This window comes from Suricata suricatta, chromosome 9, assembly GCF_006229205.1.
Source record: "Suricata suricatta isolate VVHF042 chromosome 9, meerkat_22Aug2017_6uvM2_HiC, whole genome shotgun sequence".
NCBI lineage: Eukaryota > Metazoa > Chordata > Mammalia > Carnivora > Herpestidae > Suricata > Suricata suricatta.
Genome location: NC_043708.1, coordinates 64,452,581 through 64,468,031, shown reverse-complemented (window position 1 = coordinate 64,468,031; position 15,451 = coordinate 64,452,581). Strand labels below are relative to the sequence as shown.

General features: G+C 35.7%; 1 protein-coding gene across 2 annotated transcripts in view; it reads right to left on the bottom strand.

Moving 5' to 3' along the window:
- PRKD1 (protein kinase D1) overlaps positions 1-15,451 on the bottom strand; it is a 312,778-nt gene that overhangs the window by 37,604 nt on the left and 259,723 nt on the right. For both annotated transcript variants that reach the window (XM_029952419.1, XM_029952420.1), the window contains 5 exons: positions 14,013-14,090; positions 12,466-12,745; positions 11,384-11,436; positions 9,030-9,102; positions 6,598-6,704 (listed from right to left, as the gene is read on the bottom strand). In XM_029952419.1, coding sequence (XP_029808279.1) covers positions 6,598-6,704; positions 9,030-9,102; positions 11,384-11,436; positions 12,466-12,745; positions 14,013-14,090 — 591 coding nt within the window. The remainder of the gene's footprint in view (positions 1-6,597; positions 6,705-9,029; positions 9,103-11,383; positions 11,437-12,465; positions 12,746-14,012; positions 14,091-15,451) is intronic.

Sequence of the window (15,451 nt, the reverse complement as noted above, 5' to 3'; positions counted from 1 at the left end):
TTGGCACAGTATGTAAGGTCCTCTATGAACTCACATGTAATCCATTTCCTGGTCTCACTGCCCACTCTGACTCACTACAGCAGTCTCCTAACTCCTAAGGACTCACACTCTTGGGGAACAGAGAGACTTTTAAGACATATGTGAACAGGGCATAGTTTAAAAAAAATCTGTTTTATTTGCATCTGTATCCCTACTGTCTGGAACATGGTAGGCCCGCGGTAATATGTGAGGAATGAATGAACATACCATACCAGTCCACAAATTATCTCCTAATACAGATCTGACAATACCCGTATAGTTTTCAAATTTCCTATTGCCATGTTTCTTTTCATAAAAATGCTCTCCTTTACAATGGATGCTTCTCACTCCAAATATGACTAGGGTGCCTTGCCATAAGGAGAAAAATCCTTGGGGAGAAAAGTAGAGAGAAAATTTGAAATGCTGTGTCAATCTGAAGTGGCCAACTCTAACATGGAAATCAATACTTCTGTAACTTAATTTTCAATTCACACTTTCACCAAAATATAAGAAGATTTATTAAGGGAGAGGGGACTGAAATGAATTTCTGAAGATAAATCACCATTTTTGTTTGTTTTGGCTTATAATATGGCTCCTATAGTTTTAAAAAAAGGAAATTACTATTGAATTCTAAGTCAACTTATGAACCAAATTTAAAAATTTAATCTCAATAAATAGTATATTTTCAGGAACATTTTATTTTTTGTTTAAGAAGTATAGATAGAACTTTACAGAACAAACTTTTACTAATAATTATAACTTACTCCAAAAGTATGTTTTAAACACTTAAAGTGTTGTAATCAAGAAATTTTAAATATTTATTTAATTTTTATTGTAAATAATTATGAAAAGTAACCAATAAAAGACTTCAAACTATAAAAACACATTACACTGGAATATAATTTTGTTAGTAAAATGTAATATAGGCAACAGAAATAAGGAATGTTGTGAATTATACTATTGTTAAAGAAATGCACATTTATATATATTCTTTAAATGGTTGGTAAAGAATATCAAATGTCTATGACATTTAGATTCTAATGCATACATTTAAAGGAGTTCTACAGTAGCTTGATTTTTTAAATACTGATATTTTAATATAGTTCAAAATTAAAACTCTTTAAAATGTCTGACAAAATAGTTCTAGCTGTCATCTTAAAAATACACAAGCAGGTACAAAGGTTTTTTAGAATTATTTTTGAGGATATATGATAAAAAATGTTTGAAGGCCACTCTTCTAAAATGATCTAAATTTTTCTATTCATTTTTCATAGAATATTTATTTTACTTAGGTGGCCCCTCGGCTTGATAACCCTTTTCAACAATTCTCTGGTTATCAAAATCTATGAATCTTTCAAGACTTTGCCAATGCTATATTTTTCTTGGAAGCTTTCCCCAATTCTGGCCTCAGTCATAATCCATGATTTCTTTCACTATATTTCCACAGCTAACCCAACTTGCAGTTTATTGTACCTGTCTGCCCAAATAGTAGTCAGAATGAAACTTAGAAGGTTTTATTCATTTTTACATGGGCCAGAAGCTCAGAAATTTGCTTGTATTAAGGAAGGATTTCACAGTTATTGGTGATTGACTTAATAATTTTTGTTAATTGAGTGAAAGGGTTCTTGTCTTAGAAACTGAAAGAATGAAAGCAAAACAAAGTTAAGGAGAGAGCATCTTGCAGGAAAAGACATCAGGTTTACGTTCAGGCTGGTTGGTTTGGGCTGAGACTGGCCCAGCCAAGTGGAGATGGTCTAAGGTCAGAGGTTTGAGACTCAAGAGACTGTGGAAGATCACAACTGAAAAGATCAATTAAGGAATGACCTGAGAAGGGATGACAGAGGACTCCCTTAAAGTGGATGACCTCACTTCAGGAATAAGTCCCACATTCCTATGGGCCATTTAGTTGAAAGAAAGGAGAAGCTCAGGGAGACAAGTTGAAGGAACTAGCAGGGAGGGAGAAATAAGATCTGACAGGTGCATGGGGGAGTGATTTGATTTGGAAAAAAAACAATTGATCAATGCCCTGTAAGGACTGAGATACAGACTGAAACACAGCCAAAGGGTGATAGGCGGGCAGAGGAAGAAAACAAGGGGAAGGTGAAAGGGCTTTTCATCTTTGTGGAAGCCAAAGACAAGGGAATCTATGAACAAGAATGGAAAGAAGAACAGAGCACAGATCTAAGGGTGCTGCCACACCACAGGGGGAGGCGGGTGCAGCTATGCTGACCAGACAAATCCAGACCACATTTGGTTGCTGCTGTTGTTTTCTTTTGAAGTTGAGACCCTTGAATGAGAAGAGGAGTGTCTCCCAACAGAGAAACCAGAATAACAGAGGTAATTCTGAAGGTAAGTGCAAGGGGATACATTTAATTTATGGCCTGTATATCTGTATGTATTTTTTCTATATTGTGTATTCTATATTTTTAAGTTGCAAAATGCTTTCACCCATTGTATCATAAACAGAAGTGCTTGTGTTTTAATTTTGACTGAACAAGTCTGTGTTAATAAAGTATATTAAATATAATATTATTTACTTTAGGATTTTAAGTTTCTAAATTTTTAAAATATAGTTGCATCTCCTTGTAAAGGTCAGTTTTCTGTGATATTCCTAATCATTAAACAACAATTTTTCATTCTTATTTTGTTGACACGAGTAGAAAAAAATAATTTCAAATTTGCCATGTTTTTTTAAATCAAGATACAACTTTTAAAATAATAATAAAAGTAGGATCCCTTGGGGATTTTATGAAACGTTTAACATCTACCTTACCTAACATTGTTCTGTAATAGAGTAATAATAATGAAGTATTTACATCTAATGAACATAGAGTTTTCTAAATGACATAAGTAAAGGATAATAACTATACCATAAGATTCACACTTGCCTCAGTTTTTCAACTATTAAAAAAAATCTGAAGAGCTTAATTTTCTAATGATTAAATCAGATTTTGGAAAGCCTTCACCTAGGTTATATAGAAAGGAGAAAATGGAGAAAGAAAGAATTCTACCTTTTCACATATTCCATAGCTATACAACTTTGAAGTCTTCGATAAGCTAAGGAGCTTTTTTACAAACAACAGAAACAAATTAGCATCTGACCAAAGGGCTAGGAGAGCTACACGGGCAGGAATTTCTGCCACCAGTCACTTTGGTCAACATGGACACTTCTGGAAAATCAGGAGGGGACAGGGCAGAACTCGTGAACTCCAGATACAATCAGAGGACTCCAGCTTTCATAAGTAGGAGACCACAGGGTCGAGGATACCCTCTAGGAATCACTTTTATATCCAGAGGGACAGAATTCTGTTCCTCAAGGTTACCTTCCTCACCATCCGGTTGACTGCAATCATGGTACTTTTTCTGAACCTATCAGTTAGTGAGTGAGTCATATTTCTAACCCCCACCCTGTACCCCCATTACCACTTTGTCTTTTCAGGTCCAAAAAGATGAATTCTAACTTTTAATAAGAAATGTAAAATGAGGCAATGAGAGCTTTCAGAGAACTTACCATATTAATCATTCTTAACTAACCAATCATTAACCATTAATAGCAAATGCAGACCAGATTTCTGGTAACCTGGTAGGATGCTATGTAAACCATCTTACATGACAGGAGGGTGGTTCTGTATAATTTTTATTCAACAAATATTCATTCAACAAATATTTGCTACATACATAACGTGTGCCAGGAAAAAATTCTGGTGTTTGGGATACATCGGTAAATAAAACATGATATCTACCTTCCTGATGTGCATATCTAGTGAAGGGACTGGGGTGAGAAACACACAACAAATACAGCAAATGAAATTCTGTAATAGAACAGAAGGGGATTAAGTGCTATGGAAGAAAAAAACAGATCAGACTTCAGGGTGGTACAGGGGTATGGATGGGAGGGGTTTGAGTGGACTGTAGTTTTAAATAAGGTGAGAGTGGCATTTATAGAGTCAATGATATGAGCTTAAATTTCACTGTCTCTCGATATTGAATTACAATCTTTCTGAGAAGCTGATCAATCTGACAATCGGTAAAAAGGGTTTAAAGGTGTTTTTTTTTTTCCATTTGTTTCAATTGGAAGAGAGGATGAGTTCCCTATTTTTGATGAACAAATTTTGAACCAATGGCAACTTTCTGATAAAGTATGAACTGCTGTATCCAGTATGTGCATATAATTAAGCCAAACCTTAATAAGGCGCATAGGTCATGTTATGTGATTGAAAATTCAACACAAAAATACATTGCAAACATCTGACTGAAGGAAGGCATAGCTGAGTGATTCAAACTAAGACTCAGGACAACAAGGAACTGCGTGTCTCTGTCCCCACTGTAAACATTTGACCCGGAACAGTGCTTAGCTCAAATAATACAAGTTTGATGAAAAAAGTGAGGAGTGGTTAGGGACAATGGGGAGGAGTGATAGCAAGGAGTTCTGAGATTTCAGGCCATAATATGAGAACTGTTTCAACTCTTCATGTGCGCAAGGGCAGAATTTGACTTTCAACCTAATCAAACCATTTATTTAGAAAACCGTTAACAAAATATTACAAAATGCCTGTTTATTGCAAATGAATTGTTGATTGCATCTACTCTTTTTATTTTAGTTTTTTTTTTTAATGTTTATTTACTTTTGAGGGAAAGAGAGAGAGGGACAGAGGCGTGAACAGGGCAGGGGTAGAGAGAGACGCAGAATCTGAAACAGGCTCCAGGCTCTGAGCCGTTGGCACAGAGCCTGATATGGGGCTCTAACTCACAGACAGTGAGATTATGACCTGAGCCAAAGTCGGACACCCAGCCAACTGAGCCACCCAGGCGTCCAGCGTCTGCTCTTTTAGAAGAAGAAATGGGAGGCAGTTTATGCTCAGGTATATTTTCTTTCTCTACCTCACTATAGAGTCAGCAGCTGATATGTACTGACAGGCTTAGGAGAGCCAATTACAGGGTCTAGACACAGAAAATTAGACATTCAATATCTACCTAGTCACTCTCTGCCACTGCCATAAAAGGTAGAGTGACAGAGCCATTTTAACCAGCAAGCTTCCTTCATGTCTGGAAAGGAAGGATAAAATCTCTCTGCACACATGCCAGGCTGGAGGTTGGCTTGTTGCAAAGGATCTGCCTTCAGGACAACACGTGGGAGTGGAGACAGGGAGAGCAGGGGCCAGGGTTGGCAAAATGTCACTGACTAACTTTTCAGACGTCATTTGCAGCTCAATGTTGCCAAGTTAGGAATTCTTTAAAAACATCTTTTTTGGTAACTGATTAGTAAATGTCAAGCTATGAATCTATGAACTGGCATCTTCAGAGCCGTGGTTATCATCTTCCCCATGAAAATAGAGAACACTGGTAGTTCTCTGTGTTACACAGTTGTCTAGAAGCACAAAAACACCATCTTTAGAAGTTCTTAGTCCCAGAAAAGTCTATGTGATTTTTCTATGCATTGCAGGCATTATTTTTGGTTGTCTGCCCATATGAACACCTTTAAGGCAAAAACTGCATCTTCCTCAACTTTTTATTGTATAAAACTCAATAAATGGCAGTTAAATGAAACAATAAGTGAACAAATACAGTATGTTTGTCTTGTTAACAAATATTCAAATGAAAATTATTCAATAAAGCTATGAATTAGAAATTATGAGCAGCTTGCACAACAAGGAGAGAATTATGATATTTATTTAAAAAAATGGCCATTTATCAAAATGGCCTAACTGTCTAGACTGAATAGCTAGGTTGACCATATTTAGCAAACAGTTGCTCACTTTCCTTTGAGTCTGCAGCATAAGTTTTAATGGTTACAAAAATTATACATACTACATAGTATGTTTGACTAACATATTCTGGATTGAAAAAGGGACTGGGGCGCATGGGTGGCTCAGTGGGTTAAACATCCGACTTCTGCTCCAGTCATGATCTCATAGTTCGTGAGTTCAAGCCCCATGATGGGGTCTGTGCTGACAGCTCAGAGACTGGAGCCTGCTTCGGAATCTGTGTTTCCCTCTCTCTCTGGCCCTCCCCGGCTTGTACACTCACACATTCTCTCTCCCTCTGTCTCTCTCTCTCAAAAATAAAAAAAACATTAAAAAAAGTAAAAAGGATTATTGTTAATGAAAGGAGTTAAGGAACATGCTCAGTATTAAGGGGAAGGCTCACAGTGAGAGACAAGAGGACATTAGCAATACCGAGAGTCTGATTCTCAGGCATACGTTACTCATTTACTTGATAGGCTGACAGTTACATACTCAACTCATATAATTATCACAGCATAAAGGTGGAATGTTTATGAAGGCAAGGTCATTTACAATGTGAAACAAGGTGGTCTCAGCATGTCCATGATGAGCAAATGCTGAAACATTACCCATTTAATGAGCATTAATAATATATTAAAATCCAGAATTGAGTACATAAAAAAGAACTAGTGTTCCCCAGACTCAAAAAAGGTACTACAAAAGTAGCAGTTTGATGCTTGATCTGCCTTACCAGTTATTTTAAAGTGTTCCCCCAAATCTACACCACAGATATTTTCTTTGTTTAAAGAAGCTGAAGGAGCGTTTTAGAGCCTTCAAAAGAAAAGCAAAGAAGTACCTGTAGAATTGCAACCTCATTACGAAGCTGGCTTTCTTGTTTGGTTGGAAATCTTAATTTGTCAATGATTTTAATAGCTACGTCTCTTCCTGTTTTACGATGTTTTCCTTTAAGATAAAAAGGGGATATATTAGCATAAAGTTACTAAATATCATTTATATTAAAGAACACCAGATTTTATACAGATCATTTTAGGAATTACAAAACTGTTTCACTGAATAAATTAACATTTCTAATGAGAACTGACTTACATCCATCAAGATTTAATTTCTTAGCTCCATTATTCTAAATCAAGTATGTCCCATAAAATCAAACACAATTTAGAACACAAAAGTGGGACATTAAAAGCTATACCTATCAACAGCCTCATATTTTGTCATAAAAATACATGTTTTAGAAACAGGATATTGAGCTACTAAATATGGACAATATTATACCACCAGCAAAATGCTCTCCTTAAAATATAATTTTAAAGTTCTGATAAGTTAATGCATGTTATAATGGAAAGAATAAAAAGTCTTGGCTCTCACTTACTAGCTTTGTGACCTTGAGCAAATCACTTAAGCTTTCTGAGTTTTAGGTCCCATATCTTCAATGGTAGGGCTGCTGTGAGCATTCGGTGAAATAAGATATGTAAGGTACACACAGTGCCCAGGTAATTATACACACTCAGAAACCCTCAGTTACCATCACCATCATCATTATCACATGACAGGCCTTTTCTATACATTACATCCCATTTAAAACCTTTTAGAGAATCTACAGGACCCATCCGCAAGCTCTTCACTTCTACCCTGCTATAGTGTAGTAGGTACAGAATATAGTAGTAGTAAATAAATATGAAAATGAAAACAGTTAGTTGATCTAATTACTCAAGTTTTTTCATATACAAACTAACCTGAAAGTCAACTGTTCCAACATTTGTGGTAATTCTGCTGTCCCTCCCCATTTTACCCACTCTCTTCCCTCTGACTCCTTCCAGACTGCTTCCCTTCACTACCAGATTGTCTCGTTTTCACATTCTCTACTTCTTTTAACACCACTTATTCCTTGACCCACTGTGATCTCTATTCCAACTCAGCTATTTTACTTTCTACATTCTTCAAGGTCAGGACCTTTTTTTGTCTCCACTCCTCTGTCACTATAGTACTTGACCTCTCTTCTGATAGCTGTTCTCATCTGCTTCATGCCCTGTGTGTCTAGGCTTAACTTTTCAGTTTCTCTGTGGAGGCCTCTTCCTGAGCCTGCTCTTTCACTGTTGGGTCTTACAAATTATCTGGCATGTGCTCGTCTCTCTAACTTCATTTCTTAGCCCTATACTATGTGCAGTTACGTATATTTACTATGGTCTGCATCACAAGACTTTTTCTTCCTTGCAAGCAATTACTACAATGTAGAGCAATACCCTGCATGGTACTGTGACACGGTTGCAGTAACAAAGAGCACAGCGGCTGCTGACTTACTGGTAGGTTTTCCATTAAACAAAATCATTTGAACATTTTTTAAGAATCAAAATTACCTTTTTCTCTTTTTCTGTTACTTTTTTAAGTAAACTGCATGCCCAACGTGGGGCTCAACCTCATGACCACAAGATCAAGAGTCACATGCTCTATCCCCTGAGCCTGCCAAGCAGCCCCAAAGTTACTTTTTAAAAAAGAATATAAGTTCATCAGTTTTACTGAAAAAGCACAATATTATACTATCATAAATAATATTGAGTGAGACACCGTATTATTTCAGAGCATTCCCATCTCACAAAAAAAGATGATCTTTTAACTAATTATATCCAAGAACTGGAAGTCACCATGACATTTTACAGGGCTGGCAAAAAAAAAAATCAATATTAAATGCTTCTTGAGGCCTTGAAAAATATAAGTGAACTGCCTAGAATTTAGAACAGCAGAGGTTAAAGTAATAAATTCACCAAATAGCTTGACAATAAGAAAAAGGTAGAAATTTAGTCTTTCATTTCAAAAATGTTAAAAATGTCAACCTTAATGAAATACATACTTTGTCAAGAATATTAGAACTAAAAGATTATTTTATGGAGTTACATGAATGGATTTTTGTAGAGCTCTGATCTAATATGCTAATAAAAATAATACATAGTAATTAGCTTACAAATTATAATTTCCATGCTTCTCAATGTTTTGTCTAAATAAACCAATATCTAACTAGTATTATATATTGAGTTTGTCAATATTTAAGCAAAATAAGTTTTTAGGAGTAAAATAATTTCTCTTTAAGACAAAAATATCCATTTTTCCCACAGTGACTATCTCAAAAATTCTGGAAAAGGTAAAACACAGAGACAGATATACTTACAAACATACACACATAGGTGTCTTTTATAGTTTTCTTGGAGATACTGCTATCCTACATAAAAGCATCTAAAATTCCTAGTTAATAAAAATGCTAGTGAACCTACCTACCTCCATAAACAATTCCAAATTGTCCAGAACCCAGTACTTCATCAGGAAAAATCTGATATACTGTGCTGATGTCCTAAAGGCACAAATCCAATGGAAAACAAACATGAAGTAGAATAAAACATTAGTCCTGGTAAGTTATATAATTCTATTGTACGTATCACAAATACTATTCAATAAAACATAAACAATGAGATTGTAAGTGCTTGATGAAATCTAAGGCATCACTATAGTATTCAAAGCATGCTCATCAAGGTATTTAATAGTGTCATGTCTTTGAAAACTATTTGGCTCTTAAACAGCAAAGGTTTTTCTCATATTGAGTCAAATATGTTTTGACATAGAAATAAGACTTAAAACTATACTATGCTACTTACTATAAGTATTCAAAAAGAGATGGTTATTTAGAAATTTCAGGTCAAATAATCATGGGTCCAAATCACTTGTCTGTGAGTCCTGATTCCAATCATTTTACTCTCTATGTCTAGGAAGGTGAGGATGCCTCTTTATCAACCATCCACACGTTGATGAATCCAAACTGAAAGGGCTGAGTCACTGTGAGTTGGAGACATCACAGAAGGATGACAATCCACTGTGGAATTCTCATCTGTGAGGTAACTAAACTCTTCCATTTTTACTACTTCTAGAGATCACATGATCTAAATGTCTAGTCTTTTTGAAAAAATAATTGCTAAATAGAGCATTGTGTTATAATCTATGTCTCGCAGCCTGCGATTTGATGGCCAAACTCAGGAACACACAAACAGTACTTTTCACTTAATGCATTCCTATTCTAATATTCTGAATTTTCTGCATATTCTTCACTGTTGTGCTTTTTGTCTTTTTAGAGAAAGAGCCTTTTACATCAAATCCTATCCTCTTCATATCTATCCACTCTTATCCTCTCCTCTGTGCTCCTCCCCACCAAATAATCACAAGTTGTCTCTATCCTGTTATCCCTTTAGAGTATCCATGGGGTGGGTTCAAAGCTGTTTGGAGATAAGAAAACAAATTAATACAAGTCCAAGCCACTCCATCTTCTTCACATAGCTCAAGGGCCCACCCCAAATTTTCAGTGGACAATAGTAGCTGAACAGAGTAGAATGACCAGACGGGTATCTAGAATTTTCCAAAAGGTTTATAGATTAACTGCTTTCCCCAAAATATTCTCTCGTTGAGCAAGAACAAGAGGAACCTGCAAGTGTTTAGAAGTGTATTTCAAGACTGACAGCATAAGAAAGAATACTATGAAGTTTTCATAATTCTCTTTAATTCAACTTTGGTTTTCAGTTTACTTCATGCCACTTTAGCAAAGGTTGCAAAGCTATAACTAGTCATGAATAGAGCTTCATACAGTTTATTTTTTAAAATGTAAACTCACATCAATGTAAGTATAACTATAAACATTTTGCTTTTGGTCCTAAGTATAGTAGACAAAACAGAGCAAAAGGTCTTGAATCATAGGATGAGGTGAGAAAGGCTTGATTACATTTTGGCTGCTTGACATGACATATACAAATCACAAAGCATAATACCAAAGTATAATAAATTATCTCATAATATGTCTAAAATTTCCAAAAACTGAGTTGAAAGGATGGAGTTATGTGGAGCAGCTGACCAGGGTGTTAGAATATGGACTATACGCTCTGATTTATGTGGTTTTCTGAGGCCTCCCTGCTACGTACAAGTGAGTCTAAAAACATTTCCAATGCCTTGTCCTATGACAGCACTCCTAGGTGGCAATAAGGAATGAGATTCAGGGCATATTTGAGCTACTCATGCAACTCGAAGAATTTATTTTGTTTGGTCTAGTATTATATCAACCATTAAAATTCTAGGGGTGCGTTGGTGGCTCAGTCAGTAAATCATTGACTTCGGCTCAGGTCATGATCTCACAGTTTATGAGTTCAAGCCCTGCGTCGGGCTCTGTGCTGACAGCTCAGAGCCTGGAGCCTGCTTTAGATTCTGTGTCTCTCTAGTTCTCTGCCCCTCCCCTGCTTGTGCTCTGTCTCTTGCTGTCTCTCAAAAATAAAAAAATGTCAAAAAAAATTTAAAAAATTCTAATACCAAGGAGGGAAAATGTGAGAAAAATCAGTCATTACATTAGAATTGTTCATCTGAGATGAATAATAGGTATTTTAGGCTTCCACACCACAGGAGATAGATCACTTAAAAAATCCACATAATACAACATTTCTAAAATCTTATGGAAGAAAAATATCCAAATAGACGCTATTTTATTTTCTAGAAAATACTGTAACATTAAAATGTTAGATAAATAGAAATGTATTTTAAGATTCTTATTTTCCAATAAAGAGTCACATTACGAAGTTTTACATTAGTAGGTACATACTTACCACATTTTCTTGAATCTGGCAATTTGATACCGAAATACTCACAGAAATCTCCCCTGGAAATACATGTTAAAAAATACACAAATGAAGTAAGTGAAGTAACAGCAAAACAAGCAGGTACACGCTTATTAATCAAGCTGCAGGGCTGTTTTTAAATCAAAGCAATTAAATGCTTCTAGGAAAATGTTCATTACAATATTTCTTTCCTTTCATAATTACAGATTTACTCTGTACATGGCTTTGAAAAAGAATATTTTGTCAGTTTAGAGTCTGGAGTCATGAAGCTTTGGGTCAAATGCTGGCTGCCTCTTCACAGCTCTGGTACAGCTGAGACAACTAATGTCTCCAGGCCTGACTGCCTCACTTGTGAAACAGGCAAGTCATTAACGTCCACCTGTTCGGGTTGTTCTGGGCATCGTACTAGAGACCTCCTGTAAAATGCTTAGCCGTAAAATAAACATATATAATCTATTTCAATGTACACTGGTTTAGACAGCAGTTGGAAAGCTAAAATAGATCAGCAGATAACATACTTTAATATGAAAAACAGGCTTTTTTCATGACTTCATTATTAATAGCCATTATGAAATTTAAAATTACATATTTTTACATAGATATTCCTATAAAATCTTTTTAAAATTCATCCTTAACACTTGATCATGGTTGCATTTTGGTAAAATCTGTCTCATTCTACTAATGAACAGATATTTCTTCATGGGATACAATTTTCAAGAACTTCAAGTACTCTGCACACCCAGTATCCTACACGGAGTAGGGCAGTTTTGAAGAGACATGTTCACTCAGATCTGCAAATAGCAACACTGGGATTCCAGATGAAACTCAAGCTGACTAGATTACTCCTTTTATGACCAAAAGCTCTAGGTCTCACTATTGCCCAATAATATAGGGTGTACATGAATTTGTTCAAATTTTCATATAAAATTTAAAAAACCAATAAAACAGGATTATTTACTGAAATATCTTAGCAGCTTCTATTAAGAGACCCAATGTTCACCAATTAACTAAGTCATCCCCAAAGAGGCTTTCTTCATCTGTCCAAAGACACAGAACTAGAGCAGACTCACTGTGCGAGTTGGTTCCTGAACCCACAGTTGAGCCCTTGGGGATGACAGGCATGAGGGCATGCTGGATGGCCATCTCCCACATCCTGGCCACATCTGCGCCAACGCCACTGGTGAGGACACTGCTATTTGGTGGTGGGCTGGAAGGATGGACCACATTTTCTCCCACGTAATACACTACGTTTGCTGTAGTGATCTCAAAACAATGAGGATTGGCCCCATTAGGTATTAGAGCTGAAGGTTTTGCTGGTTCCAGAGATAAAATTTCTGATAAGGGAATTTCCTGTGGAAGAGAGTGTAGTAACTGCAGTTTATCAGAAGTATGTAAACTTTCCAGTAAAATTCATGCTAGGCACACATGACAAATGACATTACAAATAGTCATTGTTCATTCATATAAAATAGTTTTATGAAACACAGAATACTATTAAGTGAAAGTCAAAAATACCTTTACTAGGAGAAACTTTATCATCTCCTCTTGCCAAAAAAATTTAAGTGACCTTTTTACTATGTTCATGTGGCAAGAAAATGTATGAATACAAATAATGATTTTAAGCCTGCATCAAGATCTAAGAATATAAAAGACTGATTTTTATAACTGCGAGATAGAATCACAACACTTTTGAAATGCATTTGAATATGCCTGGTTGTTTTTATGATCTCACTATCCTCTAATGCACTGAAATGAATGATATAATTTGATTCAATAGACGTTAATATAATAATATTGCCAAATGAACAGTTTTAGTGAAGAAGGCCACAAAGACTGATTTTAAAAGCAATTGCTTTTCAGACAATTTTGACATTAAAAAGTAATCACCACATTGTCTTCCCAGAAGTATGGAGAGACTAAGGAATAAAAACTTTTAAAATAAATTTTTAATTTAAAATTTAATGAGGTTTCCTTTTTCTGTGAAAGCTGTGGACAGTGGACATGGAGAGTCATGTCAACTATGGCTGAGCCCACATTAAGTTTGAAGGAGCAGGTATATACTGTTTTCACTATGAACTTCATTTGGAAGCATGTTTTACCAGGTGATACATTGTGTGACATCTGTATTATTTCATGCAGGGAGGCGAAATGAAAACTGCTGCCAAATGTTTCTCTAGAGGAAAGTGCTCTTTATGAATATCAGCAATGCATGAAGACATCACACACTGCTTCTTAACCCTCCTGGCAATGGGCTGCGAGGCTATCCATGAACAAAAAAAAGCCGGATAGAGAGGATTTCAAGAATATTCTTACAGCTTATCTGCCAGACCTTGAATATCCTAGTTAAAATACACATATCTAATATACTCAATAAAGCTTCCTTTTCCCCACCACCATCTGAAGCACTCCACAGGGAAATCTGAAATTCATAGGTGACTAATTTGGGGGTCACAATTTAATTCCCCCTAAATCTGCAAACAACAGAAAAAAATGTCTGTTGGAGCAAGCACAAAATAGTCATGTCTGCTAGATGTAGTTCGTATTCCTGATACCCTACATTCCCAGAAGAAGACAAGAGGGGGCAGAAGACTCCAATCAAGGAAAGAGCCACGCTTACCTTGTAGTACCTACTTCCTGTGTCATTTTGAAAGAGGGTAATACATTTGCTATCCAATCTCCAATAGTGTCGCTTCCGCTGAAACAGAAGTAAGATTTAGGATCTTTAAAAAAATTTTTAAATACTTAAGATACAAAAAATAGCCAAGATTGATAAAAACCTAAACATTTTCTCAATGGGGACATAAGGTCTAATGGTGGAAAATTCATGGGCTAGGGACCAGGAAGACTCACACTTAATTTTAGATTCTAGAAGATGACTATTCAGCAACTGTGTGGTAAGTTTCTGCATCTATATCAAAAAGTTAGGAGTAATAAAGGAGATAATATATTAACACCCAGTGCAGCCTGATATTTAGTGCATGTATAGTAAATAATTCTATTTTAAAATTTATTTGACTGCTTACAGAGTTAGAGGTGGATTTGTAGTTTGTAATGAAATAAAAAGGGTTAGATAAAAGAGCTATGAGATAATAAGAGATGTAATATTTATATATACTCATTATTTCAGAACTTAAGGAATGTCATGATGATCCAGTCAAATATTTAGCCTCCATTAGAAATGGAAGCATTGTGAATATTACAGAAGAACCAAAGAATATTTTGGTGGATCTCAAATCTGATTCCATGACATCGACTTAAATAATTTAGGGGAATGCATCAAACTCTACCCTCTGCAAACATCACAACAGATCCAAACTTCTTTGATTTGGTGATTAGGTTCTTGTTAAGTCTAGGTATATGTTCTACAATTTTGGGATGTGTGTGTGTGTGTGTGTGTGTGTGTGTGTGTGTGTGTGTGTGTTTATTCATCTTTTTAGACCAAACAGCCCTTGCAGTGTTCTTGGTCTTGTCCACAACTAATCTTAGACCAGTCAAATATACTAGATATCCTTTAAATACTGCATACCATGTCTGAGTAGAACTAGAAGGTGATATTCACATGGATGGATTCCATAGTAAGTCATGTAAATCTCTCTTCAGAAGAAAAGACTGATATATATATCAGTGAAGATATAGATATAGTGCAATTAGGTTATCATTGTCTATTTATTAAAAGAAATGATGGAGATCCAGATAGGAGGTGAGGAGTGAAACACTGCCAGTAACTGAGAAAGATGCTTATCACCAAATGTCACTTAGTTCAACAAAAATGAAGAACAGTTTTTTTCTCTTATACACATGCATAATCTCACTTACCGCATATTAGGAAAATCTGGAGTAGTGAACATGTCAGACAACATTAAAAAATTAAAATATGCTGTCCTTTATTTTTCCAAAGAAGACATCCAGATGGCCAACAGACACATGTAATGATGCTCAGCATCACTCATCGTGAGGGAAAAACAAATCAAAGCCACACTGATACATCACCTCACACCAGTCAGAGTGGCTAAAATGAACAGACCAAGAGACTATAGATACTGGTGAGGGTGTGGA